Below are 25,934 nucleotides of genomic sequence, written 5' to 3'. Positions count from 1 at the left end.
GATCACCACCCACTGGGCCACCGGTGCCCCTTTCCGGACATTTCACCTGTAGGGTCGCCTATAGGAGTCTCAATATATCCACCCCGACCTGCCGTCTCTCTCCGCTGACTGGCATACCGCGCCCGCTGGATAAAATGCTGGGAGATATTGAATACTACATAGTTTTCCAACAATGCGCCTCAGCATCACTTCCCTCTCTACCTATACAGCTGTCGATGATGTTATAGTACACGGCAGGATGCAACTGCCCCTGAATGAAGATATGAAGACTCAGACAGCGAAGATGAAGATGCAACATTGACCGGCTCGTAAGTCACAACTACCCGCCGACACATGCTCCCGTCGCTGTATCTACCATGTTGAAGAAAAGCAGAAGTCGCTTTCATAAAGGCGGGGGGAAAGAAACCAACGAAAACAAAGAACGAGTAAAACAACAACGCTGGGAAACCGCTTGGGATAGATATTTCGCCAAATGTTCATCTCCTCCACATGCTCCGCTAAATATTCCGCTGGATTTGTGCTGGAGACTTGAACGGATGAACTCTTCAGTTTTTGAAAGCAACGCGGGAACAACTGCGAAGCCTATATAGGCCTAAACAGATCCGAACTTTCGTCCCGTCCGACTTTCCGTCCCAAAATCCTGGTCCGATGTACCTCCACCATTCAATTGCTGACACCACCGCCAACAACCACCATCAAGTTTGAACTTCGAGAACACGATCAAACGTCCACCAAATTCCGTGGTTTGTCTCGCATCACGATGGCTATATGACGTTCTATCTAGCTGTCTAGTTGATTGAGAAATTTTGATCATCAGAGTTGCACTATCTGCCTTAAGAAATGGTGACACATTTTAGCGCCAAGCCTAAGGATGTAAACTGACTCTGTGGTGGTCATGAACTTTGAAAGAGTGAAAACCATGGAGTAACCTCACACCCACAGTTAGGTACCTAGATTGTGGTTGTTAAGCTTTTGATTTATGGTGTCGATCAGGTCCGTTCTGTTGTTCCAATACCCACGCTCGCCAGGACAGAATTCACACTGCCCCTTCTAGGCTGTCCCTCAGATTCTCTGACGATCATGTGTACAGTTTCATGCGAATAAAGTCTCCATGTTCGTTTGAGATTTAGATGAGACCGTTCAAATGCGCAAAGGTACTCCATAATTCTTCCCCTGGATCAACAGCGTGTCGGATGCCGGGAGGGGACCCCAGTGTTGGATGTTTTTGCCGTTAGTGCTCTACCTAAGTCCTGGGTTGTCATGTACACAGATTAAGGGTATCGTGTTAATGGCGTGCCTTGAGGAACCACTCTTCTCCCACGTTGTTTTCAGCTTTGATGTTCCAGGCAACGGATGATGTCGCATATGCAAAAATACTTCAGAAAGTGAACAAAATTTCCAGACTGTGATACGTGAGGTTTGTCTTCCTATGTTGAGTTGGGTATTTGTTTATCTACACTCAGAGGGTCGATAGCCTTCAAGATACATAGTTATATCGGTAGAACTGGTTGATCCTGCAGAATATCGAAACATACGGGATGGTTCCTTTGCCCGTTAGGCATGAGAGAGTGTGTCTGCCATGTTCAGCAATTACTTATAGCTAACTCCTTAAACGACGGTAAGTCGGTAACTGGCTGTAAATACGTTGACAAACCACGCAACGATGCAGTACTCGGGTGTGCTGGATTGTTGGGACTTGCCAGCATGAGTGCCTCAGCAATCAACTGGTTGTTTTGTCTCTACTTTGCTTTCATGCTCTTTCTCTTCCTCTTTTATTCGCAATCAAGCAAGTATGGGCCCTCATCGGCCTCGATGTTGGAACTGGGACCCGAGCAGCGGGATCACTGAAGTCGGGCTAATCGGATAGGCTCCGGCCGATCCCGGGGTTTTAGTGGACCGAGGCCACCTGTCCGGGTCCCGCTCAGCCGCCTTAGCGCCCCGCGCCGGCTCCAAAGCCTGGGGCGCACTACGTAATCGAACTCCGATCCTGGTAAGAGTCAGTTGGAACACTCAACTCGGCGATTTGTTCCAACTTCCGGCTTACATACCAGCAGCTGTCTTCGTCAACAACTTATTTACCGACGCGCAGGATTCTCTACTTGTATTCCGCCTTCAAGGACGTTTCCGAGCAGATCACAAACCCCCAATCGTGTTTTGGAAGAACGTCAACAGCAAAGTGGCATGTATTAACGCATCGTCCTCCAACCTTTTCACAATCCCGCGAGGGACAACACGACGACACGATGTTGCGCCAAAGCATAATAGCAGCCAGCCACTGTCCAACCCCTTCAGTGGCCGGGGCAGCGATCTTATCTACGACAGCCGCAACGAGATCCCTTATACGCACACGTACGTACGTTAGCCGATTAAGAAGCGCCTCTGCGACGACAATACAAAACCGAGTACCACAACGCTTCTACTCCTCCTCCCGCAACAGCCGCCCAACTTGGTCACACGCAACTACAACAGCACCAGGATCCTCCAGCGGTCGCTTCGAACCGCTCATCCCCCCGTCGCCGTCCAAACTCGGCGCCCCGCGCCCCGCGCGCTCCTACGCCCGCACCCGCCGCTGGGCGCGCAGGCTCCTCATACTATCATCTATACTCGGCGCCGGCTATCTAACCGACAAATACGTTTACGCCTCCGGGCTCGCGCGCTCACTCCGAACCTTCGGCGTCGGCCTCCTCGTAGCGTTCGACTACAAGCTCAACTTCCGACCAAAACCGCTTCCGATTCCCTGGATCGGTATCCCCGACGGCATTCCCGAACTACACCGGCGCAACGCCGAGCGGCTGTTTGAACTGCTCCGTCATAATGGCGGGCTTTACCTGAAGATTGGCCAGGCGATTGCCATGCAAAGCGCGGTTCTACCGCCAGAGTTTCAGGCCATGTTCTCGCGCATGTTTGACGATGCTCCTCAGGATTCCTGGGAGGAGGTGGAGCAGGTGATTCGGGAGGACTTTGGCGGAAGGAGCGTGGAGGAGGTATTTGGGATAAGCTTTTCCGGGGTGGAGGGTATGGGAGTCATGGAGCGCACGGCAAGGGCGAGCGCGAGCGTGGCGCAGGTCCATTGGGCGCGGTTGCCGGATGGGAGAGAGGTGGCGATCAAGATCCAGAAACCGGAGATTGAGAAGCAGATTGGGTGGGATTTGTGGGCTTTCAAGTGAGTATCCCCCATCATACGCCAACTTCGGGTTGCCAGAGAGGAGGTTTGGTCTGGCCCAGCACCGGCTAACACTTGACGTGAACAGAGTTGTGACGTGGGTCTACACCCGGTGGTTCGACTTGCCACTCTACAGCCTGGTACCCTTCATCAGCGAGCGACTACGACTAGAGACGGATTTCGAGAATGAGGCCAAGAATTCTGAGATCATGCGCCAGCTTGTCGAGAAGGAGCCCAGCCTAAGAGGGCGTGTTTACGTTCCTCCAGTCTACCCCGAACTAAGCTCCAAGCGTGTTCTCACGACCGAATGGATCGAAGGCATCAGACTGTGGGACAAGGACGCCATGACTCGGCCCTGGCTAGGCGGGTACGGTAACGGTTCAGCCGGCGTCCACGGAGCGCAACTAGACCCGCCCGACATGATCGCCGTCCGCAGCGCACTGCGCAAGAGCACCCAAGGCTACGCACATATGATCAAACCCGAACGGGCCGAGTGGAAAGGACGGCGCGGCAAAGGCGGTCTCGGACTTTCAACGAAGGATGTCATGACCACCATGGTTGATCTCTTCTCGGCCCAAATCTTCAAGTGGGGAGTCGTCCACTGCGATCCACACCCTGGCAACATATTCATCCGGCGCCTGCCCAACGGGCAGGCTGAGCTCGTACTCATCGATCATGGCCTCTACGTTTACATGAGCGAAAAGTTCCGACACGAATACGGCAAGTTCTGGAAAGCACTGATGACCTTCGACAACAACAAGATCAAAGAGATCACGAAGGAATGGGGCATCAAAGCCGCCGACCTCTTCGCCTCGGCCACGCTCCTCCGGCCCTACGAAGGGGGCGACGACGGCGGGTTCCAGAACAAGCTGATGAAGCACCTAGACGGCAACAAGACGGCCAGTGAGCGCTCGTACGAGATGCAAGCCCGCATGAAGCAGGGGATCCGCGACGTGCTCGCGGACGAGGACAAGTGGCCCAAGGAGCTGATCTTTATCGGCCGCAACATGAGGATCGTGCAGGGAAACAACCAGTACCTGGGCTCGCCCGTGAACCGCATCAAGATGATGGGCACGTGGGCCAGTCGCAGCCTGTTCCAGGACCCGAATCTGCCGCTCGGGCGGCGGTTGGTGAATTACTGGCAGCATTTCCTGTTCAAGTGCGTGCTGGCGCTGACGGACGTGGCGTTTTATTTCTTCCGGGTGAAGCAGTTGCTGCATCGCGGTGGAGGCATGGAGGATGAGTTGGAGGCGAGGATGAGGGATGTCGCGAAGGAGTTTGGGGTGGAGTTGCAGCATAATGTCTTTGAGGGCTGATCGTCGTTAGCGGTTCCTGCTGAGGTGCGTAAGACAGCTCCCTTTTCTTTGGGGCATGAAGATAGGACTTTGTGCCTTTTAGCACCCGCCGTGAGCGAGGGAGGGGCGCTTTCTTTATGTGTTAAAGACGTCTAGAGCGAATACAGGGGCGCAGGGGTTGATGTTGATATCGGGTACGCATGGCGTTGGGCGCAAGAGATCTAGGATATAGATATGGCCTCTCAACTTACCTATTCAAGATACTGATTCTTTCTTGTCCGCTTCTATCGTTGAATCGCTGGACGAGTGGGCTCCTCTTACACGCGCTTCCAATGCCCAGAAGGTTATGTGAATGTGTGAAACAGCGAACTATTGGAGAAATGGGAGCCGCTTGGGTGGAGACAGACCGTCCAAGTGGAGATATCTGACACAAAACCCTTCTTGCTTGAAGCCGCCCAGCTCGGTTTCTGGTAAGGATCTCACATCATTTCCTGTTCCGAGAAGTTGTCGGCCACGCAGTCCATATCCGTCGACATTCATCTTGGTGACGTCTCATTCATAACCTTTCTCGATTCCAGTCCCTGTAAAGGTGAGATGAATAATCCAACGTGCCCATCTCCCTACCACTTTTATCCAGTCTGAAAACGGATTGGCTTCTTTGACACGAGCCTGACAAGTCACGGCGTGCTCGAACGAAGGGAGTTGGGGTTTCGTCGTCGAATTTCCAATGTGATGCATCATGCATAAAGCGCTTAGACCACCACCCAAGAATGAGATAGCGCTGAATATCTGGTGGAGTCTCTCGTTCGCTCCGTCTCAATGTGAAACAGGTACCGCACAGGGGTTGGGCTTGTACCACGAGGTGGGAATGGAGGCGCGGACCCACTGAAGCCACTCTCTCCGCAGGAAGCTTAAAAACTTGCGGGGGTCATGACTGGTGCTGTTCCTGAGTGAGCGAACGTCTCCTCCTGAAATGAAATTGTGGCCTTGTGAGAGCTGAGAAATTCCATCCTCAGCCCAGGCTCAACAGTGAGTTTCATGTTCTTCTGGGGAGACTCGTTTGGTTTGTATACATACACTGCGGTACCTACCCTGTCTTCCAGAGTCTCGGCTGCGTTGCGCTGGCAAGCTGGCTCTGGCTCTGGCTCGCAACCGCAAATATCATTCCATGTGACCCATGATGTTTGCCTTCTGGAGTGCGGATTTGGCTGGCCTGAACCGTACAGTACTTACATAGATTACACTACTACACGCCCTCTACGCCCTCTACGCCCTCACCGCCCTCACGCCCCCTTCAAGCCCTACGGCGTAAGTCGTCTGCGCTTCTGGAACTGTGGCCGAAGAATAGCTCCGAGTGCGTACAGCACGTGGCTTCAGCGTTAAGACTCTCCGTGTAGCCATATCCGCCTTGGGAACACGATGGATGACGGAAAGACGCGTGCACAGTCGTCACTGGTTAACTGAGAGGGGTGCTTGCTTCCGTGTGCTACATGAATATCTGCAGAGGGCCGAGGAGGGAGGATGATCATCAATCAAGACCATCAAGAGAATGGTCAATATTCGATGGTGCGGGATGTCTGCTTGAAGAGGGTCTGTAGGTACACCGGCTCGGCCGGTTGTTAAGACTGGGTTGAAGTCTAGATGATCGGTTAGCATCCCAAGGCATGCACATAAGAGATTGGTTGGTACCACCTAAGCCCGGCGTTGGACCGTTGGAACGAGAGCAGGCCATCACCCGCTGCAATCGAATAGGGGTCGACCCAAACAGTCCGTGCGATCAGCTTTGAGGGTGAAGATATCTCGAAGACGAGTGTCTTCTTATGCCCTTGGGCACTGAAAGCATCTTGACCGAGGCGGCGAGGCAGCGGGTTGAAGACACAAGACAGAAACCGAGCCAAGCCTTGTGTCTGTTGCGCTTCCCCGGTTTCTGCGTTTCGAATCGGGAAACTTGTTCAACCCATCTCATCTCCAGGGTCGCAGATGGTGATAGGTGGAGATGGTAGAAACCCTCGCTAGCCCAACCAAGCAGTTGGCACGAAGTTTAAGGGTGCAGTTCGACCCCCGTCCACACTTCAAGTGGTTGCTTCTACCCTGGTCATCCTAGGCTCTGTCCCATGCGACATCCGCCGGGGTTCAACCTCGCCGCCAGCCAATCCGCTTGTCTTGTGCCTGGCCAGCGTTTCTTCTGGTCCGAGGGCCTTCTTTTCTGTTTCTGTTTCTTCTGTGACTTCAACATTTTCCTTTCCCTTTCTGCGACTCACCTTCATCGATCCAGAGGCGTTTGTGATCTCATCGACAGCTGGTTGTCGTCTATCGTCCTCTTCCTTCTCGTCTTGCACAACTACAAACATCCATCTCGATCCTTGCTCCCTCCTCCGTGCTGAGCAAGTCTCGCGCGCACCACCGTGTTGTACGGCCACAAACCGCCATCCTCTCGTTTCGTATCTGGGTTATTTCGCCCCGAGGCCGTCAAGATTCACGTAAGTTGTCACTTTCTTTTGCGCTGCAGCAACACACATGCCATTGGATATGTTGGCCTAGTACGATGGTTTTGTCGATGACTGTTCGAGGACAGGCAGTGCAGCGCAATGGCTGTTGGGAGAGTAAAGGCGTTGGAGTTGTTTGAGGAATTCAAGCCTGGCTGGTCATTTAAAAACTGCGAACCGCAGTTGTAATGGAAGCTAGTGAAAGAGACATATTCAGTTTGACATCATGGTTGAATGTGACGAGGATGGAAAGATATTTTCGGAGCATGGGGAAAGAAGATGAAATAAGTGTACTGACGAAACCTCAATCCAGGAACCTGATACCGTTTACTCCCAAGCTCCTTGATTCCCTTCACTTCACCCGTACTTTGCCGACATCAACAGTTCGACGGCGACTGCCACCCACCCTTCGCTCGCTCTTGCATAAATTCAGCATCTTCCGCATTCCGGTCCCGGTTCACGAAATACACCGGTTCAATATCGACCGTAACTGAGAAGTCCTGACCTTGGAATAGGGCTGTACTTTCCAGTTATCGCTGCGGAACCGTGTTTCGTGCTTGCTCTTCCATCTTTCGATCTCGACAGCCACTGTGAGATTTATCAGATAACACTCGTTAGGTGAGTTTCTTCCTATTTCCAGTCAAACTTACCTCTACTCCAACCAGCTCCTGCCCGCTTTGAGGCAATGGAATGAATTCCTTCTTACTGCCACCAACCAACATCATTTGGCAACAAGGCAGTCAGCTGGCTTGCCATATCCCCGACAACTTCCAATTCGCTTTCCTTTCACAATGGGTTTGAAAGCTAATCACCATCGTCACAGACCCCTAGCTCAATCATCCGTCGCTTCCTCGTCACATTTGTCGAACTTACCGCCAGTACTCGCCCAGCCTTTGCTCAGGGCTCGAGTTTCCCCGTCAGGCAGAGTGCATATCGCAGTTGCCGAGGATCGAAGTCGACCGCCTTTTTCTGCCGAAGCATACACAGTCAAAGCTCGACGCGCATTACGTTGCATTTAGTCTCTCGCCGAGGATCATGAACGAGTCTCCTGCTCGCCGATCTAGTTTTGGAGGAATGTTACTACGCAGGACCAAGAGTGGCGACATGAAGAAGCAGCAACAGCAGGCCAAAACGCAAGACATGCAACGCCTGCGCGATGCCTCTGCTGCGCTTCCGCAGTCCCCCCCTCGACTGCCAGCCCTTTACAATGGAGCCCCCGCTCTCCAGCTAGGGCTCGGAACCGAAGTTCGTCCCGATTCACTCGCAATCATCTCAGGAACCACGGGCTCAGCCGGCGCCGAACACTCATCTAATTACTCTATATCTTCTACTGCTCGCCCATCCATGGAGGCTCCACGCTCAGCATACAACGTCCCTCCGCCTCCTCCCATTCCCAACGGCTTCGACCCTTATGCCAATGCTACCAGTATGGCGCATCGTGGACGTTACAGCTATGCTAGCAGTGCAGTCAGCACAATCAACAGCCCCAGAAGAGTCCGCAGAAGAAAGGATCCGACTGCCTTCAAGTAGGTCTGACCAAAACAAAACTGTTGCTAGAGCTCCTCGATTCTAACAATCCACTCAATAGTGTCCTTGTTGTTGGTGCCAGCAACTCGGGGAAAACATCCTTCTTGGAGTTCCTCAAGAGTGCCTTGGCACTACCCAAAAAGCGAGGAAAGCCCGTTGACCAGCACGAGCACTCTCCGAAACCCTCACCGTCCGGCAACTTCATTCCGCATTATCTCGAAACCGAGTTCGACGGCGAGCGCGTCGGATTGACATTGTGGGATTCGGAGGGGCTCGAAAAGAATGTCGTTGATCTGCAGCTCCGCGAACTGTCGAGCTTCCTGGAGAGCAAGTTTGAGGAAACGTTTGTTGAGGAGATGAAGGTCGTGAGATCGCCTGGTGTACAGGATACCCACATCCACGCCGTCTTCCTCCTCCTCGACCCCGCACGACTTGATCGGAACGTCGCAGCCAGCTGGGCCGGCGCTGGGAATATGTATCTCAATGGTGTCAGGAACCCTCCCTACTCTCGTATCGTGGGAGCATTGGACGAAGACCTCGATCTACAAGTCATGCGAACACTCACCGGAAAGACCACGGTGATTCCGGTTATAGCCAAGGCTGATACCATCACGACGAAACACATGAGCGTACTGAAGAGGGCAGTCTGGGATAGCCTTAAGAGAGCCAACCTGGATCCGTTGCAGGCCCTTGGACTGGACGACGAAGATGACGACGATTCCTCCGACCGCATCGACGAAGAAGATGAGAATGCCGTGTTCGATCACAGTGACGCCGAGGAGGCTGTTGGTGGCGAAGACCGCCCCAGCGCAAAGCATGGGTCTTCACCTAGCTCTAACAGACACTCTAACGGCTCCGTTCGTCGTCACAAGGCTTCCGAGGAGACTTCTACCGAGGATGAGATTCCCTTCGTCCCTATGTCGATCGTCAGCCCAGACCTCTATGAGCCGAGCGTCATCGGCCGCAAGTTCCCCTGGGGCTTTGCGGATCCCTACAGTGAAGAGCACTGCGACTTTGTTCGTCTTAAGGATGCCGTCTTCAACGAGTGGCGTTCCGATTTGCGGGAGGCCAGTCGGGAACAGTGGTACGAGAACTGGAGGACGAGCAGGCTGAAGCAACACGGCGCAAAGATCCGTTAGTGTGGTTCTGGCAACCTATGAATGCCGAAGCCTGGCCGACTTGCCTAATTGCGGTATTCAAAAATGGCATCTCTGCAGTACCACCGAATATGGACTCCGCACGCGTCTCATGCAGACGTTTGACGACATATTGTGTCTTGGAATTTACTTTGAGCAGAACACAGCACATACCCATCTGCACAACGCCAGAGGTCGAAACTTCGTTTATCCCAGTCATTACAGTATGGGAGCTCTTGTTCTTGCCTCGTTAGCTGGCAGTACGTTATCATATGTGGACAGGAGGTAAGCTGCTATGGGGTCAGAGCAAAAGAGTGCTTTGATGTATTTACGTATTATGTTTCTGCATGGCCTGTTTGATTGTTTCGATATGACACCGGATATGGAATACCCACAGACAAACCTTTATCTACTTTTCTTATTTCTCGTGCACTTATCTTCTTATTCTTGCCACATGGCACTTGTTGTTTCTTCCTGGTTGTTTTGTATTATGGCATGTGTATGGGTTGACGCAGGAGATGGGAGATAAAGCAAAGACAGTTCGACCGGCAGTGGATGAGCCAGAGAGCGGGAGAAATATGCAAATACTAGGTGGTTATATAGCCTGTTGCTGGTTCAGTCCTTATTTGCTGGCTTTGAGCTCGTGTTGCCTTGCTTATCATATGCGGCTATCGAATTGCTACTTGATTGACTGCCAGTGGGGGTTTTTGTCTTCATTATCTTCAACAACCCCATATTTGACATCTCTCGTATTCGTAGTAACATATTTATGTTGTTTCCACTTTAAGAGAAACACCTAGCAAGTAACGAACCGGTTAACAAATTTCTTATTTAACTTTACTTTCATCTCCCCCCCCCCCCCCCCCCAATGAGTCTCTACTCAAACGAACATATCGATGCCACTTTCTCCACCCCGTCAAGAATTCCATAGCAATGATTGATATATAAACACAGGTTGCCGCCCAATGCTTGTTTTTAACACCATCCCTCTTCTCGTTCTCCGGGATGCTATACACATATACATAACCGCGAGAGAGCAGGAAGCAGGGAAGGGCTCATGTGATCCCATCCAATCATTTCCGTGTATCCTCCTCCTTACTGACAATGCAAGAGATCAGATCAGACACTTGCACAGGTCCCAGTCCCTGTCCCCGTCCCTGTCATTTGTACTTTCTGTCACCCATCCCTCGGTTCCCTTTTTCCTCTCTGTCCCCATCTCATCTGTTCTCGTCCTCTCTGTATATTCATCCATTCTCGCCCACTGATTCTCCCTTGACCTCGAAAGTAGTGGTAGCTTTCTTCGTTCATGGTAGTATCGTCTTCGTCGTACCCACCCATGAATCCACCTTCTTCTTCTTCACTCAGGAGTTGGCCTTCTTCTTCTTCATCTTAATCTCTTTCAACATCATCTCCCCCTCCGTCTGCTCTTTCTCCTCCTGGTTCAGCAAAGGTTGACTCTCCTCCTAGTTGTATCGCTGCCAGGGGCGCTTTGTAATCTCCTAGATTTGCGCCTTAACCTGGTTCGCTTCCTCCCAGTTGCTGATGGCCTCGTCGAACGGGATGACGTGGTCCTTGATATTGCGTGCCTTGTACCTAGTCCTAGTTTGCAAAAGAGGGGGGTTATCACTGCTGAATCCACCGCCACTGTTGGGGCCGTTGTTGCGTTCGTCGTCATTGTTGTTGTTGTTGTCTTTGTTGCTGCCACGGTTGCGGTAGTCTCCTCGGTCCCCCCTATCTCTGTCTCTATCCCTCATGCTGGGACCCGAGGAGGAAGAAAGCGGCGGCATGGGGAAATACTCGAGATGTTGGCGGTCCGTGACAAACTGCTTCAGACGTCGGCGCGCGGGCATATGGGTGTTTTCGCGATGGCCTTGGAAGTTGAGGTCGTAGCATCGCAGGGAACAGAAGACGGATTCGCATTTGAGCGTCGTGAGACACTCGCGGCAGAAGCAGACGGGGGACGAGGCGTTGGGGTCCGAGTCGACGGGCGAGGAGGCGACGGTGCTGGTCCCGTCCATGTTGATGTCTTGGTCTGGATCGTAGTGCTGGTGGCTGTGGCGGAGAGGGTTCACTTGGACGCAGTCGTCTTTGGAGGCGCATTCGTGGTCGGTTTCGATGTGGCTGGGCTGGTTGGGGGGTGTCAGTCAGTAAGTTGAGGGAGGGAAAGAGTTTAGGGGGAAAAGAAACTTACCAGGCCTTCGGTGTTGCATTCCGACGAACACCACACGGTTTGCCGTTCCCTCACACCTTTTTGAGCCAGAACCATGCATATAGGGCAGGTCAAGAAATCTCGAGTATTAGGCGGCTGTCCGCAGTTTTGACATGCGGGCACGTTGTAAAGCTCTTCCGGGACCTTATGCTCCGATATGCTGGCCTTCTTCGTCTTTTGTAGTTCGTATGCCGCCCGTGCTCTCTTGAGTTCTTCCAGTCGTTTCTTGACATTGTCGATCTTGGCTTGTGCCCCCTTTGCCTCCTTCCTGTCGTCTAGTATCCTGTCGATCGCCTGCCCCAATGGTGTCCCTTTGTCTTGGAACATGTCGAAGTATTTCTTCTGCGAGCCTTGCAAGTTCTTCTCGTCGCTCCCTCCCACGACAGTACTGGCAAACGCCTTCCTCATAATCGCGACTCGGTCCTCATCGGTGGTTTCCGCCGCAGAAAACTCGGGCGGGAACCCGTCATCCATCCCACCCATAGCTGTGTCTCCATCCTCTTCCTTCGCGCCCTTTAGTAGCTTCTCGATATCCTTAGCCAGGCGAAGTACGTTCTGATGTGACCGCGCCCCCTGCTTCGCTTGCTGTAATTCCTCTATCCTCTCAACAATGGCATCCTTTGCTACCACTGCCGCCGGGTCCGCATCCTCCGAGGGGACAGCATCGTCCAGTTTCCCAATGACGGTTGGTAAGAGCCGCAAAAGTGAGGATTGTACAACCTCGAGGTACCAGCTGTCCCGCTCAGCCTGCACGCGGTCGTCGATAGTTCGTGGGTCAACCTGATACTCCTTCGCGCCAGCTAGCATGTTGTCGATCTCCCTCAAGAAGGAGCGCCGCCTTGCGCACCATTCGCCGCCGGCGCCGGCGCCGGCGCGTGACTGGTGGTAGCGTGCGCGGACGAGGTCCAAGGCCTTTCGGTAGCAGTCCGGGCATGTGACTAGGTATTTCCGTTGTGGTGATGGTTTTGTCGTTGTTAATGCTGCTAATGATGGTTGAGCACCACTGGCGTTGTTGGGGCGTTGGAAGCTGCCGTGTTGGGATATGCATTTCAACCGGATATCGTCAAGCTGTTGGGCGAGTTGTTTGTCTCTGCTCACGGTGAGACTGGACAAATATAATAAATCGTCTGCCATGGTGGGACAGACGAGGCCAAAGGCGCGTGTGATTCGTAGACGGAATGCCAGTGTCAGGGCCAGTTGACAAAGACAATGGCGACTTTGATGAGTGGTATCAAAAGCTGTAGTTGTAAAACTGAACTGAGGTTCACTCCGGTAGAAAGGTGCTTTATAAGAACAGCCAAAAAGAAAATGGGTATCTTGTAAAGAGAAGAGTTGATGGACCAAAGTATACTGTGTCTGGTTGAGAGCATAAAAAGAGTGAGTTAGTTCTGTTTTGAGATGTTGAAGTATATGAAGGAAGTTTGTTGAATCTCGAAGTGGAAGTAACTAATTGATCAACAAGTTGAGGAGTATATTGTGAGATGAAATTACCTTAGGATATGTACGCGGACGGCTTTTCCTTCCGAGGTAATTCCTGAAGTGGAAGCTTCTTTGAAGACTGAAGGCTGAGTTCAACCTCGAATCTGTGAGTGCCCAATGTCAAGTTGCGTATGTTCCCTGGCACCGCGTAGTGCTCAAGAAAGGCCCGGCCCCGGGGGAGTGCAGTCCCAAGTCCCCAGTGGGCAACTCCCCCGTCGAGCCCGTTTCACCACTCCACCCTCGGCTCCACTAGAAGGTGGTCCGTTCACTGATTCGAGGCTTGGCATTTGCCGCACTGCGCTAACAAATAAGCCTTGCAGGGCGCATAGGTCTTCAGGTCATCAATCGCATCCACGCGTATGGCACTGGCGTACAGCGTCCCTGCTTTCCAACATTCATCCGTACTTTATCGTCTCGACATCAACAACAACAACAACAACAACAACAACAACAACAACAACAACAACATCATTCTCCTTTGCCCATACCTACCTTCGCCTTTTCGGATCAAAGCACGGTCAATATAAACGTGCTCAACTTCTAATATCATAATGGTAGGACTACCCGTCGTCTATCCTTCTGCCCTTTCTCCGGCGCATACTGACCCAAAACCTCAACGATCAACAGGCGGACAAACTTCGTACCCAGCAAGAACTCGAACGGCTCCAGGCCAAGTATATCGGCACCGGTCACCCAGACACGACGAGTTGGGAGTGGAAGACCAACATCCACCGCGATACTTACTCGAGCATCGTGGGACATCCACCTCTCCTATCGTACATGGCGCTGGCTGAGAACGAGCCTGCGGCCAAGGTCCGCGCAAGACTTATCCGCGTACGTCGCCGTGTCATGTATACACAGGGTATCATGATGTAGCTCCAAGCTAACGTTTCTTATTTGTTTGTTAGAAAATGCTGCAGCCCATGGGACCCCCTCCGCCAAGAGAAGGCGAAGAGCCTATGCTTGTTGACAGAAAGGCCGATTCCTAGAATCGTATTCATGGATAGAAAAGTCAACCGAGGAACTCGACAACGCGAATAAGCAATAGGCCGATATTCACCCTAGGCACCGGACGGGACAGCGACAACAAGTGCTTTCAAACATGACTACGCTCGATACTGCGATGTCGACACGAGTGGCCCGATCGGGAGCTATTCGCGTTGCTACGACGAATTACGAACGGGGATAGGGACGACAGACATCAAATTAGTCGGTGGAAAAGGAAGAAGCGAATTACCCTTGTGTCAATGACGAGTTCATTGACTCTTTCAGACAGCATTCTCGTCGCTCGTAAGGCCCTTTACCTTTTTACCCTCCTTGTCCATAGCCCATATGTACTTTAGAACACAGATACCCTAACGCCTTGCGCCAATCTAAACAGACAAGAACACAAAGAGCACATACCAGATCACAGTGCCTACCCCCGTCTTCCTCGTCTCGTATTTGGGCCAGGTTGCGGCTCCTCGTCTTCTTCCTCATCCTCCTCTTCCTCGTCCTCCTGGATTATGGCCGGAGCTCGATTTCCCGCTGCTGATCTTGGTGGCTTCCTCTCCTTGACTTTTATACTGGCTTGGAGCTTCCTCTCCAGTTCCTCATTCTGGCGGCCGCCGCCATAGATTTCCCGGACCACGGCGGCAATGGCTTCATTGTCTACCTCCATCTTGCCACGGGGCCCTACGTGCCAGGTAATTGCGTCGTCGTCTCCGGCGTTCTTGTTGTCCGCAACCTTGACAAGGTAGCCCTGCTTAATCATACGCTGGAGGACTAGCTCGGTCTTCTCGCTCGGCGCATTTGCGTTGTTGGGGTTGGAGCTGGGCATATTCTCGGCCGCATTGAGACGAGCGAGGAACCGTCGCAGGCGCGGATCACTTAGCTCGCCACCACTGAATGTGATGATGGCAATAAGCATTGTGTAGATACCGATATATGCAGCTTCGCCATCTGCCGATTGGACTTTGGATGGGGTGATGATATCGGGGACTCGGAGGTGTTCGGGCAAAACGGAAACGAGCATATAAGAGTTTGACGTTGGCTCCTTCTGGCTCTGGGATTTCGTGGCTGGGAAACACAAAAGTGGTTAGCAAAACGGCATGCACAGAGAGGCGGCTTGTAACCAGGGCGTAAACACACCTTTCCTCTTTTGCTCGACTGTCAAAAGGTTCCTGTCCCTAGTGGGCAGCTCGACCATCTCCATGCCAAGTGCAGCTCGCAGCTGCTTCTGGGCCCCGGCAAACACCTTCTTGAACTCGCGGCCGTGGATGCCAAGTACCCTTTCCTTGATGCCGTCTCTTCGGATCGGTGTTCTAGAGTATTCGCAAGCGAGGGCATATCGCACCAACTTCTTAATAAGCTGGCTTGTCTCGTCTCGCTCGACACCGTGCATGTAGTCGACGTCGGAGTTTCCGTCGTCCCCGGGGCTGTCAGGGCGTTGGTGGACATCTTCATCCTCATCGGACTCGACCGCCTATAAGTCGAGCTTGTCAGTCTACCCCCGGACCAATTCCGTGGTTAGGAATATTCTGTCGTATAGCCCATACCTGTCGGCGCTGGCGCTGTGTTGGCGGCATGATCTCTGGTCAACCCCACAAAGTGCTTTACGATAAGTGCGATCTGGGTGTCTTGAAAAGATGCAGCGGCTGTACGTTTGACTGAAAAACAGAACTTGATGCGAGTTTCAAATGACGGCCAGTTTGTGTGTTCCTTGCAGTAGTTGAATACTATTCCGTAGTATAAAGGGAAAAGGAGGCAAATGAAATCGCGGGGTCCCGTCCTGTTCAAGTTGTTGAATGTAAGGACTTACAAATAATTGGTGTCATTCAGTGAAGTTGCAGTGCAGTGGCTGCCATGCCGCAATCAATTGCAGGTCGCGCCGGGGACGCGTCTATGCAGCACATGCAGGGTTCTTGCCTGCCGGGAAGGGTGCGATTATTGAATCGGGCCCCACCTAAAATTCATCAATCGCCCGGCGCTCGAGGTCGCCGGCAACAGTCCTCCACCCATCCCGATCGCCATTAAGTTCTTGTGCGGTGGTTTGGGAAACTATAGGGTGTTGTATTCCTTCTTGATATACCCGGGCTTTTCGTGCCATTTCTTTTCAGATGCTCAGTCGAAAGGTCGGCGGCAGCTTCGTTTGCCTGCGATGCCGCTTGCAGCTCGCCGGTGCCGCGACTACCTTAACGACCAGACGGCCGCTACCATTTACACCACCAGCGGCAACCCGCGCCGGCACCGTCATTCCCTCTCATGCGACAACACTCTTTGCCAACAGACGATACTACTCATCTGACGAAGCCGATGCCGCCGATGTGCCCGAAGAATCGAACCGAAAACAAGACTTATTCAACCCAGAACCCTTCAAAGGGACGGCCGATCTGGCGGACCCGGCGGATATAACCAGACGAATCATCCAGGGTTTCGACGCCGTCGACAACGAGATCCAGAGCAACAAGGCCCGCGAAGAAGAGGCCACTGCCCTCAACACCGAAAATGACATCGAGGATGGCGATAAACCAACAGGGCCCAACATCATCAGATATTCGCCGGCGGACAGAAGAGAAAGGAAACAGGAGACATGGGTCAGGCACAAGGGTCAAAGGATGGCTGTCAAGGAGGAAGACCTCGATGTCGGCATGCTGGGCAAGCCATCGCAAGTGGTTGTCCTTCGCAGTCGAGGGAAATTGAGCAAGCGCCAAACAGCACATGTTACGCCAGCTACTGTGCATACCGCCGTGGATGACCTAGAGGAGTCTTTGGAGAAGCAGAGTCTGGATCCCATCGCGGAAGAGGTTCTCGAGAACATACAGGAACTACGCCCTGATGAGTCCGTTCTTACCGGAAGGCACTTCGCCGAGCTGTTGGAAACTCTCTACACAAGCTTTACCAGTCGCCAACTGGAACAATATCTTATGCATCACGCCGAAGCCCAACGAGTGCTGTCCAAGCCGCTTGAAGCAGATCCCCCATGGATTGCCAGGCGTTATCCTTGGATTCCCGCCGTTGAAGGCGCCATGACACCCTTCGACTACAGACACCCTACGTTGCGCGGATACTATCGTTCAGACACAAAGCCGAAGCAGAAGCTTGCACTGCGGATCATGCTCGAGTGCTGGGGGCTGGCTTCTTATGACATTATTGATGGCCAAGGTCACTTGGTTGTGAGCCTACGTGATACCGAGTTTTCACTTTTGATGCGTACGTAAACCTCTGGTCAACATGCTTGCCACATCGTGACTAACCCCTTCTTTTTGCATTATAGTTGGATCGAAGAGATGGCTTGCCGACATTTCCCGAAATACTCTAATTGCTGGTCAGAGGATCGAACTCATTCCTGCGAGCAACGCCATCTGTATCAACGCACCAAAGGCCATGAGTGAACTTGTTCTTTCCGAAGTCAATAGAGTTATTGAGCATGCAAAGACCATCAGCCTCGACCTTAACCTTGTTGGCAAACAAGCCAAGAACCCAGCTGTTCTCAAGTCAGTGGGTGATGTTACTCACTCTGTTGTTCGCCTCGACCCAGCAGGTGACAAGGTAAGTTACCAATGTACCCATCTTCCTTGTCTCCGACCGAATGCTTACCAATTGCAACTTTTCATAGATTAATGTTACCTGGGTTGACATGCGAAAAGACGAAACTCTAGAGAACATGGCCGATATCGTCATGCGGTTCCTTCTTGTTGCCTTTGGCCAGAAGCCGCGTACCGAACATACTACCTTGGTGCTTCCTCCCCAGGCAAGAGAAAGCGGCCGCTACCTGATCGAGCCCAACTGTCAGCCGAAGCTCCCCTGGCAAGAGCGCATCAAGCTGTGGGCGAGATGGATTGCGCCGGTGGCCAAGGCAGGGTCGTCGTCTACAGGCGTTAAGATACCTGCCAATGTTCTTCCTCATCCACTCAACCTGGCTAAGGAAGCACCTCGCCACAGACTGATCACAGCTGCGTTCCCCGAGTTGCACAGGGACCAGAGCGCGGAGGGGTGGTCGGAAGTACCGGAGACTGACACCCGTGCGGTTTTCGGCCATGTTCTCCATGCTCCGGCTAAATCGCCGGACTCGGCACAAGCCCAGCGTAGCCGAATTGTCGGGTCGGCTTCCACCTCTGGCTTCCCAAGCCGTCTCGATACTTCTCTCGACCGAACCTTCATGCCCGTGCTTCCGCCGATTTCTGAGCTAAAGTTCGCCAACAACCTCAAGACTCAGGGGCTTTACCACTCTGACATCGTCATGCGCTTCGTGCCCGCCCGTGAGCAGCCCCACTTAGTCAAGGCCACCTCTGCTCCCGATCTGGAGCTGGTTCTTGAAGCTGACAACCGCGAGGTTAAGGGCTTCACTTCCCTTCGTGCCATCACTGAGTCCTTCACGGGCGACATTATCTGTCCCAATTCGCCCATTGATGTCCGACTTAAGCAGCGCCGCCAGTTTACCATGGACCTTAAGAGCATTGGCGAGTGCGGACCAATAGTCGACTTCGTAAACAAGTCCGACCTGCGTCCTTGGGATGGAAAGCTCAAGACTCCTTCTTCGATCGAGGCACTGCCACTGCCTAAGCGCCTCTTGTCTGGGCCATCTGTCAAGAAGATTGAGGAAGACATTGTTCCCATCAAGTATCTCTTCGCGGGCATGGAGATTCACAGGCGCGTGGCGGCTGATTACAAGGGTTTTACCGCCACGTACCGATCCATCGAGGCTGGTCAGCGCGGCGGCAAATACGCCGAGCTCTCTGTTGACGCAGTGCGTGCCGAGGTGACTCGAGCCTCTGGTCCTAGCTATCTTATGGAGCTGAGGCAAGAGGCTCCACTTCCTCCTCCCAGTGGCGAGCCTGCCAGACTTGATCCCACTGCCCTTCCTGGCGGAAATGCCACCATTACCCCCCTCCACGGGCGTATGTCTGAAGGCTTCCTCAAGCCCTTCGTCCCTGAAGAGAAGGGAATTAACTGGAAGTCCGGCATTACGCCTGCTGAGGCAGAATTCCGCAGGTCCCTCGAGGAGTCGGACGACGCGCCTATCCGTCAACCGCCGTCCGCGGCGGCCAAGGAAGCAGCGGATGAGCTCAATAACCTTGACCTCGACAAGGAGATCGGGGACCGCGACCCTGATGCCCCGGGGAAGCGGGAGTTCCAAGAGGAGATCAAGAAGGACGAGTGGTTAGACGAGCTCCCACCTCTCAAGAGGAAGGAGGGAGAAGAGTCGGTTGTCGATGATTCCGATCCATGGGACGGCAACGATCCCAAGCATCTCAAGGCCTTCTTGGATGTTGTTGAGGATATTGTCAGTGGCAGGGCGCCGCCTGCTTGGCAGGGGAGGTAACCTTTAGAATTGGGTGTGTGTAGAGGTGGGTTATGTTGTGTCGAAAAACACACATGTATAAATTTCAGGTTGGAAAAATACCAAATGGCAAGAGGGATTCATTTTAACAAGGCATTGGGATTGGAGTGGAACGGAGCGGTTTTCAATTAGTTCATGCATGGCTTTGCTTGAAGATTGGTAAAAGTTAATCCAATCGCTGTGTTGAAATGTGTGTAAGATAAAGTCAAAACTAGATGAGGGTCAGACGGTTGGAGGAAGATTTTCTGGGTTAGTTAGGATGGCGTCCATACTATAGATATACCATGCACATAACAACAATTACTTACGTCGATTTATCATCCTCCCTCTGCCGTTCGAATGGAGTTTGCGAAGCACGTTGTAGCAACGTTTCCGTAGTTTGCTCGGGGACAACGCATACACATTAGTCATCAGGTCATGTTAATGTCCATTGTTGATCAAGCAAACATGGGGAATTTCACAACTGAAAGACTCTGTTTTCTGAACAGACAAACAAACCTCACATCCCCATGAACGCCAGTTTGTGTACAATCCCAAGCCTGTACGTACAAGTTAGACTTCGATTACAAGTCGTGATGTTCCCATTTCTTACACGAAAAGACATTTTTCACGGCCTCCTTGTCTAGAGGTACCTCATTCAACCACTACAAGACAATAACTACCAGTCATCTGGAAGCTTATTTTCGTCATCACCCAGGCCAGTGAAACACAGATGACTGACCAAAAAGAAGATAGAACTCAGTCTGTTATCCTTACTAAATTTTACAAGTCCCCGAAAAAATCCATACATGATCGGATCCAAGCCTTCTAGTGCAATCCTCATTCGTGTGTGTCTTTCCAGTCTACCTACATCCGAGTTACCTACCTCCGATCAACCTATCTATCGCTTCGTCGTTGTGACAAGAGAGGGAGAAGGGAGAAAAGGGAGAAAGGAGAGAAAGAAAGTCAACACTCGCACCCACATCTTCAAAAACATGACGGTCATTCATTCATTCATTCATTATCCATCCATCCATGGTAAAACTTCTTTCCTCCAAAAGAAAACACACATTCCCCACCTCTTTTTTCCACCGACGCCACACCTGTACCGTACGTAAAAAAGCAACGCAACAAGCTCTCTAGTTTTCTAACTATAGGGACTTGTACATTGTACATAATCAACCGCCAATCGGTAAACACTTCTTCTGGGCCTTGAAGGAAAAAACAAGAACCAAATGAGAGAAATGCCACACATGATATGATATGCTCTGTTACCTCCTTGCGTACCATTTCCTACCATTTGATAACGCCTACCATTATCCATGTGCTACCAGCCCACCTGCTACCTACACATCGACATATCCTCCTCTTGCTCCCAACTCAACTAAACACACACACACTCTACCGCTATATACTTAAACAACTGAAAGACTTTCGAAACATGAATAAGGAAGGAAGGCTCAACGCACAAACACAAACACAAGTATCATCCAACAAAGAGTTCAAGATCTAACCAACACCTGGAGACTCGGGAGGATAGCACTGTCTTACTTGTACGACAAGCAAGACACCACCACGTTGGAAAACATGTACAGCAATACAAGATGAGAAAAGAGAGAGAGAGAGAGAGAACATCCGACGCAGATATCTACAAACATACATCAAGCGGGAAGGTAGTCGAAGAGCGAATTGCAGTATGATATAAGCTGCCCGTGAAGGTACAAGTGCAAGGGAGGTACGAAGGACAAGTCCCACCGAGTTGGTAGACAATATCCATACATACGTGATGAAGTTCAGAGTCGAGTGGTGGTAGAGGTAAGTAAAGATGGACACGGGAGATAGGCACGATAAGAGACAAGCAGAGCACTCAGCAGGGTATTTATACATAACGAATACTTACCAGTATCCCCTCCAAAGGCACATCGAAAGCCAGGCGTGGTGAAAGGCATCGAGATCTGAGGATGGATCGATATGAAGACACCGAAGTGAGCGCGACGAGGCAAAATGTGCAGCAAGGTATTTTGTGGTTGGGACTGGCGAATAACCCCAAAGCTGCTGAAGGCTACATACATGAGCCAAAGACATCGCAAGGGGGAGGGCGAGCGTTCTACAGAGACAGAGAACACAAGAGGAAGCACATAAATCACAATATCGTATCACATTTGAAACCGAAGGAACCATTTGAGTGGCTTGTGGGGGGAATCATCATTTTGTAGTCATTATCTAGCCTCTATCTTGTCCTCAGCACACAGGAGGTTTTGCATCCGTCATAAATCCCAGACCAACCCTCTCATAACTGTGCCCAAAACAACCGAGTGTTCATGCAACGCAAGGAGATTCGTAAATTTTTTGCTTGCTAGGAAGAAGAAATTTACTTCTTGGCAGCCTTGGCAGCAGACTTGGTGACCTTGCCAGCGACAGCCTGGGTCTTGTCGACGGCCTTGATGACACCGACAGCGACGGTCTGACGCATGTCACGGACGGCGAAACGACCGAGGGGAGGGTAGTCGGTGAAAGCCTCGACGCACATGGGCTTGGAGGGAATCATCTTGACGATGGCAGCATCACCAGACTTGATGAACTTGGGAGAAGTCTCAACAGCCTTACCAGTACGGCGATCGATCTTCTCGAGGAGCTCGGCGAACTTGCAGGCAATGTGGGCAGTGTGGCAATCGAGGACGGGAGCGTAGCCGGCACCGACCTGACCGGGGTGGTTAAGGACGATGACCTGGGCGGTGAAAGAGGCAGCGCCGACAGGGGGGTCGTTCTTGGAGTCACCGGCAACGTTACCACGACGGATATCCTTGACGGAAACGTTCTTCACGTTGAAGCCGACGTTGTCACCGGGAACACCCTGAGCAAGCTGCTCGTGGTGCATCTCGACGGACTTGACTTCAGTGGTGACGTTGGAAGGAGCGAAGGTAACGACCATACCGGGCTTGAGGACACCAGTCTCGATACGGCCGACGGGCACTGTGCCGATACCGCCGATCTTGTAGACATCCTGGAGGGGAAGACGGAGGGGCTTGTCGGTCGGGCGCTTGGGCTGCTCAATGGCGTCGATGGCCTCGAGGAGGGTCTTGCCAGTGGACTTGCCGGCCTTGGTCTCCTTCTCCCAACCCTTGTACCAGGGGCAGTTGGTGGAGGCCTCAAGCATGTTGTCGCCGTTGAAGCCGGAGATGGGGACGAAAGCGACGGTGGCGGGGTTGTAGCCGACCTTCTTGATGAAGTTCTTGGTCTCCTTGATGATCTCCTCGAAACGAGCCTGGGACCACTGGGTGGTGTCCATCTTGTTGATGGCAACGATGAGCTGCTTGACACCGAGGGTGTAGGCGAGAAGAGCGTGCTCACGAGTCTGGCCATCCTTGGAGATACCAGCCTCGAACTCACCAGTACCAGCGGCAATGATGAGAATAGCGCAATCAGCCTGGGAGGTACCAGTGATCATGTTCTTGATGAAATCACGATGGCCGGGGGCATCTTTTGAGGCAATAGTTAGCATGAGTCGGGACAGAATGTGTTGGGTTGTTATACGACATACCGATGACGGTGACGTAGTACTTGGGAGTCTCGAACTTCCAGAGGGCGATATCGATGGTGATACCACGCTCACGCTCGGCCTTGAGCTTGTCAAGAACCCAGGCATACTTGAAGGAACCCTTGCCGAGCTCAGCGGCTTCCTGTTGTTGATAGTCAGTATCATGTCTTTGTGTGAAGCAACTGGTGTTGCTTTTTGATGTTGTGAACGCGGGGTAAGTGGGTCTGTGCGCGACCACGCAAAAATCTGCGTGCTCCACCCCCGCCACAAGACGAGGGGCTGCCATCAAGCCAGCCCAACGGGCAGAAACCCAAAAGGTAGCGAAATGGCAGAGCGCGGGTGATGAATGGTGATGCTGATGAAGAGCTGAGCAGATGGCGACTAACCTTCTCGAACTTCTCGATGGTACGCTTGTCGATACCACCGCACTTGTAGATCAAGTGACCGGTAGTGGTGGACTTGCCGGAATCGACGTGGCCGATAACGACGACGTTGATGTGAGCCTTGTCTTCCTTACTGTTGCTGTCGTTAGCAAATGATGCAGAGAACGAGTCGCGCGCGCGCAGTCTGATTGATTACGACGACGATGCGACAATGCGACGATTGATGAACATACCCCATTTTGACGGTTGATGTGCTTTCTGACGACTTGTCGCTAGAAAATGTGAAAGTGGCAGGAGATTGCTTGAATCAGGTATGCCGACGAAGAGAGGAAGAGAAAGAAAGCTTGAAATAGTTTGGAGGAGGGTTGAGATTTTAAGTCGAGTGGGGAGGGCAAAAGTGGCCTTGGTGGGGTCAGGTCAGCCTGCAGGAGCACAAAAAAAAAAATGGAATAAAAAAGTGGGACTAGCCCTCAAAATCGTCAAAATTTTGGCCTCCACCCTTGCTCATGCCGCACCTTGCCGTCCCAAGCTCCCCCTTCACGTACCGAATTATTGTTCGCCGAGTACCATTCACAGCCCCTCAGCGCTATTCAATCGCATTCACCACCCTTGTTGCCTAGCCAAAAAGTGGATATTCTGAAGGTCTGATTTCACTTTTCAGACTGATTGGTTGCCTCCATCGTCGCCATCACCGAAATTTCGTCTCAGATCAGAAAATGCACACAAAACGATGAATGAGTTCAGTTTGCAAAATCAGCCACTACAGTCTGATGGTATCAACAGTTGGTGGGAGTGAAGGCTGCAATCGGTCATCCTATTGTGAGCTTTCCCTCTTCCGACTGGCTGCCTGCCTGCTTTGCCCCTCTATCTCGCTGCCCCTCTTTCGGTTGAGAATTGCACGAGTTGTAAAGCGCCTGTTTGCCCCAATATGTATCTCGATGCTGATCCCTGGCATTCACCTCACCCCTCCATGGCATCCCTCGCTGTGCGCATTGAGCTGCCGGAATAACTGACAAGCGACTGTTGTTGAATTTTTTTCTTCTCTACGCTACCCACAAGCTTCACAAGCTACGACGCTGTAGTTCAATTTGTGGATATGGTACATTGTCAGTGATATGAAGGTACACAACTCCATGAGATCGGCCTGCTTGCTAGCCGTGAAGGGCTCATGCAGTTTGGGCTTTTTCCTGGCGCGTCTGGCTTCCAGCCCAACCACAGGCGATGCGACAATGGATCTGATGAGTTTCTCTGGCGGCCGGCGTGACTCAAATTTTTTTTAATTCGCTGGTGAAGGATCACCCCGCAATGTTGCCGCACAGGGGCAGTGTTGCTTTTCGAAACCTTGTTGACCGCGCGAACGTGTAGGATGTCGAGATTATCGTGAAGGCGTGGCCATGAATATCGCTCTGTCCGCCTATGCCTTTTGCGACTCCTCTTTCGGGCTCTTGGGATCATGCTTCTCTCACACTTCGGATTTCACAGTCCGCTCCACCACATGCCCCGGGAGGTGCTCTCCCTCGCCATGTCTGCATGCGTTGGTTCTCACTTCTGAGGCCTGGGCGCCTGCCTTTCCCCGGGAGCAGATAGCGTTTTTGGTGCCGCATGCTGTCCATGCCCTGCTGTCGGCTGCGTTGGTACAAGTCAGATGCAATGCCACTCAACCTGGCATGTCTGGATTGTTTGACATTGAGCTAGCCAGGCCAATGGCGGCGTAGAATTCCCATTTCACCCAGGTCTCGTGTGAGACGCTGCCCGAGACCAACGAGAACGCTGATGCAACCGCGAATGAAACCTCACATTTTCTCGAGAATCGCGCTCTTTGATTTCTACAGGGTTAGGACTATGAGAGAAGCCCATCACGCCCATCCCTTTAGCTGTGAAATTGTATCATTTTTTGCCAAGACTGTTTCCGGCCAGTCGGCTGGCCTGTTTTTTATCCACTTCTACTTCTTGGCCTCAAAGCTACCGAGACTTTGCCAAGTTTGCAGCACTTTTGACCTTACAACACATGCGGAGTAAGTACCGGAAGTAGGGGGTGGCCTTGGCATAAAATGATACAATTTCACAGCTTAAGACATGAACACTCCTCGACGGGACCCTCGTCGCCCGGCTCATTCTGCTCCCGTCTGCGGAGTTGTGATAACGTTATCAAGTGGGGTTTGGCAAAAAGTCGAAGTGGAACAGCATCAAGCTTTTTTTTTTTCTCACGCCAAAATCGCAATCTGGGCTCGCTGGGCTCCGAGTCTTGTCCCGAGTCGGAAATCCTTTGTCCGTCAAGGTCCTCCTCCTCCGCCTCCACCGGATTGGTGAACCTCTCCCGTTTTCTCTTTTATCCCCGCCCTGCCCGCCACTGACGACCGGCAGAGCCCGTTGAACAGCTGCAACGGTTTCGTCCTCCTCCCTCCGCCTCTTTTTCC

At 52.2% G+C, this 25,934-nt stretch overlaps 7 protein-coding genes across 7 annotated transcripts; 4 read left to right on the top strand and 3 right to left on the bottom strand.

Moving 5' to 3' along the window:
* The first annotated feature begins 2,027 nt into the window (after nt 1-2,027).
* On the top strand, nt 2,028-4,683 carry SMAC4_05440 (uncharacterized protein). Its single transcript, XM_003347093.2, has 2 exons — nt 2,028-3,163; nt 3,252-4,683. The coding sequence occupies exons 1-2, from the start codon at nt 2,244-2,246 to the stop codon at nt 4,477-4,479; spliced, it is 2,148 nt and encodes a 715-aa protein (XP_003347141.1). The 5' UTR covers nt 2,028-2,243; the 3' UTR covers nt 4,480-4,683.
* Nucleotides 4,684-6,708: 2,025 nt separating this feature from the next.
* On the top strand, nt 6,709-10,461 carry SMAC4_05441 (uncharacterized protein). Its single transcript, XM_003347094.2, has 4 exons — nt 6,709-6,938; nt 7,258-7,562; nt 7,768-8,470; nt 8,533-10,461. Exons 3-4 carry the CDS (start codon nt 7,980-7,982, stop codon nt 9,608-9,610), a joined length of 1,569 nt encoding a protein of 522 aa, XP_003347142.1. The 5' UTR covers nt 6,709-6,938; nt 7,258-7,562; nt 7,768-7,979; the 3' UTR covers nt 9,611-10,461.
* Nucleotide 10,462: 1 nt separating this feature from the next.
* Nucleotides 10,463-12,950, bottom strand: SMAC4_05442 (uncharacterized protein; the record flags this gene model as incomplete). Its single annotated transcript, XM_003347095.2, has 2 exons — nt 10,463-11,733; nt 11,799-12,950. The coding sequence occupies 2 exons, from the start codon at nt 12,948-12,950 to the stop codon at nt 11,107-11,109; spliced, it is 1,779 nt and encodes a 592-aa protein (XP_003347143.1). The 3' UTR covers nt 10,463-11,106.
* Nucleotides 12,951-13,743: 793 nt separating this feature from the next.
* Nucleotides 13,744-14,284, top strand: SMAC4_05443 (uncharacterized protein; the record flags this gene model as incomplete). Its single annotated transcript, XM_003347096.2, has 3 exons — nt 13,744-13,849; nt 13,923-14,129; nt 14,204-14,284. The coding sequence occupies exons 1-3, from the start codon at nt 13,847-13,849 to the stop codon at nt 14,282-14,284; spliced, it is 291 nt and encodes a 96-aa protein (XP_003347144.1). The 5' UTR covers nt 13,744-13,846.
* Nucleotides 14,285-14,712: 428 nt separating this feature from the next.
* SMAC4_05444 (uncharacterized protein) lies at nt 14,713-15,862 on the bottom strand (the record flags this gene model as incomplete). The annotated part of the gene is made up of 3 exons (XM_003347097.1): nt 14,713-15,353; nt 15,426-15,759; nt 15,833-15,862. 3 exons carry the CDS (start codon nt 15,860-15,862, stop codon nt 14,713-14,715), a joined length of 1,005 nt encoding a protein of 334 aa, XP_003347145.1.
* Nucleotides 15,863-16,393: 531 nt separating this feature from the next.
* On the top strand, nt 16,394-19,924 carry SMAC4_05445 (uncharacterized protein; the record flags this gene model as incomplete). Its single annotated transcript, XM_003347098.2, has 3 exons — nt 16,394-17,486; nt 17,551-17,825; nt 17,893-19,924. The coding sequence occupies 3 exons, from the start codon at nt 16,394-16,396 to the stop codon at nt 19,597-19,599; spliced, it is 3,075 nt and encodes a 1,024-aa protein (XP_003347146.1). The 3' UTR covers nt 19,600-19,924.
* Nucleotides 19,925-21,791: 1,867 nt separating this feature from the next.
* SMAC4_05446 (uncharacterized protein) lies at nt 21,792-23,835 on the bottom strand. Its single transcript, XM_003347099.2, has 4 exons — nt 23,751-23,835; nt 23,521-23,650; nt 23,138-23,276; nt 21,792-23,076 (listed from the first exon to the last, which is right to left on the bottom strand). The coding sequence occupies exons 1-4, from the start codon at nt 23,753-23,755 to the stop codon at nt 21,968-21,970; spliced, it is 1,383 nt and encodes a 460-aa protein (XP_003347147.1). The 5' UTR covers nt 23,756-23,835; the 3' UTR covers nt 21,792-21,967.
* Between the last annotated feature and the right edge of the window lie 2,099 nt (nt 23,836-25,934).

This window comes from Sordaria macrospora, chromosome 1, assembly GCF_033870435.1.
Source record: "Sordaria macrospora chromosome 1, complete sequence".
Lineage (NCBI taxonomy): Eukaryota > Fungi > Ascomycota > Sordariomycetes > Sordariales > Sordariaceae > Sordaria > Sordaria macrospora.
This window is presented reverse-complemented; position numbering and strand designations above follow the sequence as displayed.

Coding starts and splice junctions, on each gene's coding strand:
- SMAC4_05446 (XM_003347099.2), bottom strand. Junction 23,277..23,520: donor CCATCGAGAAGTTCGAGAAG/GTTAGTCGCCAT, acceptor TATCAACAACAG/GAAGCCGCTGAGCTCGGCAA. Junction 23,077..23,137: donor GTACTACGTCACCGTCATCG/GTATGTCGTATA, acceptor TTGCCTCAAAAG/ATGCCCCCGGCCATCGTGAT.
- SMAC4_05440 (XM_003347093.2), top strand. CDS start 2,244: ATGTTGCGCCAAAGCATAATAGCAGCCAGCCACTGTCCAACCCCTTCA. Junction 3,164..3,251: donor TGGGATTTGTGGGCTTTCAA/GTGAGTATCCCC, acceptor TGACGTGAACAG/AGTTGTGACGTGGGTCTACA.
- SMAC4_05441 (XM_003347094.2), top strand. CDS start 7,980: ATGAACGAGTCTCCTGCTCGCCGATCTAGTTTTGGAGGAATGTTACTA. Junction 8,471..8,532: donor AAGGATCCGACTGCCTTCAA/GTAGGTCTGACC, acceptor TCCACTCAATAG/TGTCCTTGTTGTTGGTGCCA.